Source organism: Phragmites australis, chromosome 1 (genome assembly GCF_958298935.1).
Source record: "Phragmites australis chromosome 1, lpPhrAust1.1, whole genome shotgun sequence".
Taxonomy (NCBI): domain Eukaryota; kingdom Viridiplantae; phylum Streptophyta; class Magnoliopsida; order Poales; family Poaceae; genus Phragmites; species Phragmites australis.
In genome coordinates, this window is record NC_084921.1 from 29846919 (window position 1) to 29853473 (window position 6555).

Sequence of the window (6555 nt, forward strand, 5' to 3'; positions counted from 1 at the left end):
CAACCAATTAGCCATAATTTTTCAAGGAAAGAGAATAGAGGACAAATGAGGGCATTTGTAAAAAGTTGGTTCGGAAGATTTGATTGGCTAGAGTATATTGAAGCGTTTTCAAATTTATCGAGAATCGTATGACCCAATTACCCAAAACATAGTGGTATGTTATGTATTTTTAAATTTATTTATTTTATTAATTGTCTAAGTACTTTATCTAAGTATGATACATTTTTAATATAGTTTATCAATTTCTATATGTAGTATGATACATTTTTTATATACTTTATCTATTTCTATATGTGAGATTGTACTTTTGGTAGTACAACTTTTAAATTTAAAACCACAGAAAAATTTAGTGCTTAGAAATTAGCACCCTCTTAGTTTCAATCCTGGGCCCACCATTGCTCACATATATATTTTCTTACACGTCCTCAGTTCACGAAACATTTGCTATACAGGTAGATCACTTAACACGAGTATACACAAGGCGAACAAACTGAAAACTTGAATTGCATATTGCATACCAGTCCCTGTTAATCCGTTATTTGCAGTAGAGCATCACTCTGCATGCATGTCCCCTGTCCTCACGTACGCCGCCTCCGGCATTCTCAGCTCCTCCGAGCGCCTCCTCGGCTCGCGCTTCTCCGAAGCACGTAAACCGTCCGGCCCGACCCTGAACTCTGTTGGGTGGTCCAGCCGGAGCGCATGGTTCCTGCTCGCCTCCCGCCCGTACGACGAGCCGGAGTCGCTCTTCGATCGCGCCAGCGTCGCCGGCTCCGCCTCTGCCTGCGTCGCCCCGCGCTCGCTGCAGCCGCCGCCGCCGCGAGTCGTGACAGTGGTCACGCTGCTCAGAGGCGTCCGCTCGCATGACGACAGCGGCGTGCTCTCGTACGAGTGGTCTCCGTCGAGCACGTCGTGGGTCGAAAGCCACTGCGTGGCCTTCTCGAGGTACTCGGCGCCTGGCGCCTTCATGCTCTCGCGGCCGCCGTGGTCACGGCCGTTTCTTGACTGGCTTCTGCTACCGCCTGGGAGCAGCTTCTTGATGTTGCCCAGGAACTTGAGCTTGCGCGGCCCGGCCTTCTTCCCCGGCGCCGGCGCAGCAGAGGCGGCCTTCGTCGTTGTCACCGACGAACTAGGGCTCTTCTCAGGCTCGTATTTGTGCGCGCGCGTCCGCTCGTCGCCGTCGCCGTCGATTGTCTCGTGCAGCGGGGACAAGATGGCGGGGTCGAAACCTTCGAGGCCTGGGTGGCCGTACCGGAGCATGAGTTGCTTGGCCCTCTCGCTGGAGCGGAAGCTCATGCTCTTGCTCAGGTCCATGGCCGACATGCCGCCGGCGCCGGCACTGCCGTCAGCGTCGTGCTCCTGATGCGCGGAGGACGGCGGGTGGAGACCTTGGTCGCGGACCTCGTGGCGGAGGCAGGCGTTGACCCACTTGAGGTAGACGAGCTCCTCGACGTGCGCGCAGTGGTCGCTGCGCAGCTGCTCGATCTGCCTCACCAACCTCTCGTTGGTCTCCCTCAGGTAGTTCGCCTCCTCATCCATGCTCTCCTGCGCGGAGAAGAAAAAGACGACTTAACCTCAGGATAGCACGTCTAGAAGATTACTTCTGCAAAATGTTCCGATTACCACTTAAACTGGTTTAAGATATACTATGCCAAAATAACACACTAATAGATGATAATCATCATTAGTGATAGATCCTATAACTGTCACTCTAAATATGTCACTAATGATGATCTATTAGTAACGGGTGTCAACCTATTACTAATAACAGTCATTAGTGATGGGTCACTGTGACCTATCACTAAGGTGTATCGCTTATAACCTAAGCATGCATGTTTCACATTACTAATGATAGTTATTAGTGATGGATGATAACCTTAAGTGTCACTGATGACTCGGTTATTAGTGACAGATGCTAATATTAATGAGCAGGAGACATAAGTTATGTAAATTGGGTTCACTTTTACAAATATAATTAACATAATTAGACCATAAATATATCAAGATTTGCACATAATAACACCATGATAATAACATAATTTTACTTTTAGAAATATAATAGTACCATAAACATATCAAGATTCCATTCAAATAGGAGCAAAAGGAGAAGAAAAAAGATGTAAACTTTCAAAGGCCAATGAGAAAAGTCCACATGTATCAAGATTTAGGAAAATGAGGAAAATTATTGATTCTAACTCAAACCCTAGAGTTCAGCATATATGAGTAAGAAGAGGAGAAGGGGAAGCAAACATTTAAAGGCCAATAGACAATCTAAACTTCAAATCATCAAGATTTGGTTGGTCCTTAATAGAATCGTCAAAAAAAATCACCTATTTGCCGAGCAACCAATGAACTTACACTGTTTGATCATGCTACTCAGCGCATAGAATAGCAGTAAACATCACTCATTAGTGTCTGACACTCGTTACTAATGACTTTTACATTAGTGATGGGTGTCCTCATTTACCTATCACTAATGAGTGACTACTGCTATGAATATGCGATGCTATATTTAGTCACGCTCGTTTTTAGGTGATTCGTCACTACTATATTTAGTGATGGGTCGTTTTATCACCATCACTAACGACACCTCATTAATGATGGGTCTTGATCGGGTTCCAACCCGAACCATATATTAGTGACAGATCATCATTAGACATGTCATTAATGTACTATTAGTGATGGCTAATCACTCATCATTAATAACGTATCTCCTTTGATATTTTCTTAAGCAGTGATAGCTTAAAATCATTTGGATAGAGATACCATTTCGGGAAGCTTAATTAAACGTGTTTATAACAAAATTGTGTCGTGTTAGTAACTGAGTATCTCTAATACTGTAATACAGTACATTATACAGTACATTGCTTTACTACATGTGTTTGTTTCTTGTGTTGAAATACTTCTCCTTTGGTGTGCTGAAAGCCTGAAATCTTTTCTAGCTACACATAGATAAAGAACAGAAACAGTTTACTTGGGAATCACAAAATTTGCATGAAGAAAGGGAATTTTAGTAATGTTTACTGCAAGAGAGTCATCTGGTCTTTAAGATTTCAGACCTATTCCCTTTTTTTAAGCTTTGCAGCATTTTGAAAGGTCTTAGAACGAGCAACGACCCTTTGAAAAGAAGGGTGCGTGGACAGGTTTATGACCCGATCATTTTCAATACAATATACGTAGGAAAATATCATTGACAACGTGATCAAGGAGAAAGAAGACTAATTTGGTTAAGCAATATTATTGACCTTGCATGCACTGACTAATTACATCCAAAATCTAAAATGATGAAGAAAGACAACGATTTACTTATATTTTAATACTCCCTCTCATGTGAGGCTCTTTTAGTCACAAATATGGAATAGGAAGTGGATACTAATTTGTTTATTAAATTACGTTGACCATGACTCAAACTTGAAACCTTTAATACATATTAAGTTATACCAAAATGCTAAATAATAAGAAAAGATAGATAATTCACTCGTATTCTATTAAATATAGAATAATTCAATTGACAAAATTAAAGTGACTAAGTTCGTGCGAACAGCGATAATTCAATTGCAGAAGTTTCTAACCATTACTTCAGCATTAGAATAACAAACCCGGGATGCTGGAGTCTAATGTAAGGCAGCCTCTTGAAGTCAAATTAAAGCTGTGACAGTGATATGGTGAACTTGGCACGAATTTAAGGAAAAAATTCAAAATTAAAAAACATACATAAACGTATTTACTGAAATAGATAACATATTATTGTATTTATAATTTCAGCATTAGTATTCGGCACATTATTTACCAAAAATAAAATTTCGGTACACCGTACACCGAAAAACCGCAAACCCAGTCATATTTGACACACCGTGTGCCGAATATGGGCTACAATGCCATATTTAGCACACAGTGTGCCAAATATGACCTTTGCCTGCTGTGCGGTCACTAATTCGACACACGGTGTGTCGAATATAGGTTACAGTGCTGTATTCGCTACATGGTATGTCAAATATGGGTTTTTCAATATACGGTGTATCAAAAATCTATTTTCAGTAAATGATGCATCTAATACGGATGCTAAATTTATAAATACGATAATATATTGTCTATTTCAGTAAATACGTTTATATATGTTGTCTAATTTTAGATTTTTGCCCGAGTTTTATCCTCTGCTTTTTATAGAGTTTTATTTTATTTCCCACAGAAGGGAATGACGAAGGAAACCCTCACCTGCACAGTTCCAAATCAGCATAACACGGCACAGCTAATCAGCTTGCGAGCAGCTGTCCGTGCGAATCACCCCAATAGCCCTCACCTTTTCTTTTCAAAAACTATTTCCCTCCTTCATATTTCCTTTTTTAAACTTTTCAGTTTTCGCTCAAACTTTTGAGGATTTTTTTAAAAAAATTAGCTCATAACTTTTAAAAAAAGATTGTGAGAAAAAGATTTTAGAGAAAAGTTAGAAAAGTTTGTACGCGAGTTGAGCTACTCGCGTGGAACCGCGAAATAGGAATTTTGGCATAAAACAGTCTATGTTGACATTATTACTAAATGCAGAATAAGAAACTATAACCATCCATATAAATTACTTCAAGGACCTAATAACTTTGATTACTTATAATATTTGTTAATCACTTTGCCAAAGCCGTAAAAAACGTAGAAACCATTATCACCAACTGTTTAACATGTATTTCTCAACAAAAATAACATCTAGTAATTGTAAAAAGTTGCTAAAAAGATTTTGAATCGAAGGCAAGAATTAGGAGGCCAATTACCTCAAGAACAAGATTGACAGAGGACGCGGCCTGCTCTGCATCCTGCAGCCGCAGCGCAAGCTCCATGCTCTCCTCCTCAAGCGCGGCGTTGACCTTCCGAAGCCCCGCTGCCTCCGCCGCCAGTGCGCTGGCCCTCTCCTCCCGCCCGTTCTCCAGCTCCGCCACCCTCGCTCGGAGCGCCGCCGCCTCGCTCCTCGCCTCCTCCTTTTCGCCCTGCATCCGCGCCTTGATCGCGCGCAGCTTCTCCTTGGCGCGCGCCAGCTCGGCGCGGGCGGCGTCCAGCTCGGCGACCTGTGCCCTGAGCCTCCCGTTCTCCTCCTGCAGCGAGGAGACATTCAGCTCCAGCAGCCGCGTCTCCATGGCGGCCGCGGCGACGCGGTTCTCGAGCTCCCGCACGGTGGCCTCCTGCTCCCGGTGGCCGTCGAGTTCCTGCAGCCGGAGCTCCAGCCTCTGCTCTCGCTCCAGAAGTGACAGCCACAGCTCCCTGAGCCGCTCGAGCTCTTGTCGCTCTTCCTCCGATTGGCCGTCCTCTGTTTCGTCGACGGCATTTGCTCCGGACATCTCGGTCTGTGTGGTCTCCACTCGTGCGACAAGAACCGGCTCGTCATCTCCAGAGCCGATCAACGCGCCGTGAATTACGTTTTCCAAATATTCATCCTTTGTCATCGAATTGAAAGAATCACTCAAGCTCTAGTCCAATAATTGTCGTGAAATTAGCATGATCAAGAAGCAGAGACTCGTAGGATCACTAACTCACCTTTGCTGAAAGAATTCTGAGCCCATCATCAGGTGCAGGCAGAGCACAAGACCTAGCTGCTACAAGAAATCCATAGAAAACAAAATCAAAACCACCATCACATCACCTAGCTCGAAGCAGGGAGCATGAGCAGTGCAAATGGAGTCGAATCGCGTACCAGAATTCCGCCCAGCTAGCGCAGACGCCGACAGCCGCCGTGGGCGAGCACGGCGAGGCCGCTCATCATACGCGTAAAGCGCCGCAAGGAAAACAGCAACGGCGGAGGTGATGCCGATGGACACAGCGGCAGCGGCTGACTCTGTCCGTTCTTGCTCGTTCTTGCTCCATCCAAGAAGGCGGCTAAATAGCGCGGAAAGAGAGACGCCGAACAGAGTACGATCAAACCCCTCCTTCCCCGGATCAAACTGGAGAGGGAGTCTTAATCCAGCTCCCCTACTCTCGCCTCCCTCCAAGCCCTCCATCCTGTCAATCCACCATGTGTTGGGCAAGCTCTGCTTGTGCTCTCCAATTCCCTTGAGGAGGAGGTCCCATGGGTATATATGTCAACTAGTACACCAATATTGATCATAGAGAGAGAAGAATCGGTGCGAGAAAATAATTAGGATAAGATTTGATTCCTTGTTGCATGGATGGGAAATGGGTAAGGGAATTTTTTTAAGCCTATTTAATATTAATATTTTAATAACAGCACCGTAAGGATCTAAAATTTCAGGAAGTAGACCCTTTTGTCACGTCAAAAGCTTTGGTGTGATTCCCGACTTAGTCACGCCAAACAGCCTGGCGTGACCGAGGTGCCACGCTGGCGGTCGCCCGGCGCCGCGCAACGTGGCATGCTGACGTGGAAGACCTTTATCGCGCCAGGTGGGCTGGCGCAACTCCGGTCACGCCACCCGCTTTGGCGTGACACAGCGCCATACAGGGAGACGCCCTGGCCATTCTCTCCCTACCAACCCTTCTTTCTCCTCACTCGAGCGCGACCAGCACAGACGCCAAACAGGCCACCGACGCCCCCTCCCTCCAATCTCTGCCGATTTCGGGTCC

At 45.0% G+C, this 6555-nt stretch overlaps 1 protein-coding gene across 2 annotated transcripts; it reads right to left on the reverse strand.

Moving 5' to 3' along the window:
* Positions 1-429: 429 nt before the first annotated feature.
* LOC133914770 (uncharacterized) lies at positions 430-6021 on the reverse strand. Of its 2 annotated transcripts, none has more exons than XM_062357799.1 (4): positions 5672-6021; positions 5515-5570; positions 4758-5414; positions 430-1542 (listed from the first exon to the last, which is right to left on the reverse strand). In XM_062357799.1, exons 1-4 carry the CDS (start codon positions 5973-5975, stop codon positions 553-555), a joined length of 2007 nt encoding a protein of 668 aa, XP_062213783.1. In that variant the 5' UTR covers positions 5976-6021; the 3' UTR covers positions 430-552. The 2 variants fall into 2 exon arrangements, with proteins under 2 accessions (XP_062213783.1, XP_062213778.1); XM_062357794.1 differs by having other exon boundaries at positions 5515-5573.
* Positions 6022-6555: the final 534 nt, after the last annotated feature.

Bases quoted from the DNA above. Each gene is read 5' to 3' on its own strand.
- LOC133914770 (XM_062357794.1), bottom strand. From the start codon at position 5,975: ATGGAGGGCTTGGAGGGAGGCGAGAGTAGGGGAGCTGGATTAAGACTC. The intron at 5,574-5,671 runs GTACGCGATTCG...GATTTCTTGTAG, and splicing joins GCTAGCTGGGCGGAATTCTG to CAGCTAGGTCTTGTGCTCTG. The intron at 5,415-5,514 runs GTGAGTTAGTGA...TCGATGACAAAG, and splicing joins TCAGAATTCTTTCAGCAAAG to GATGAATATTTGGAAAACGT.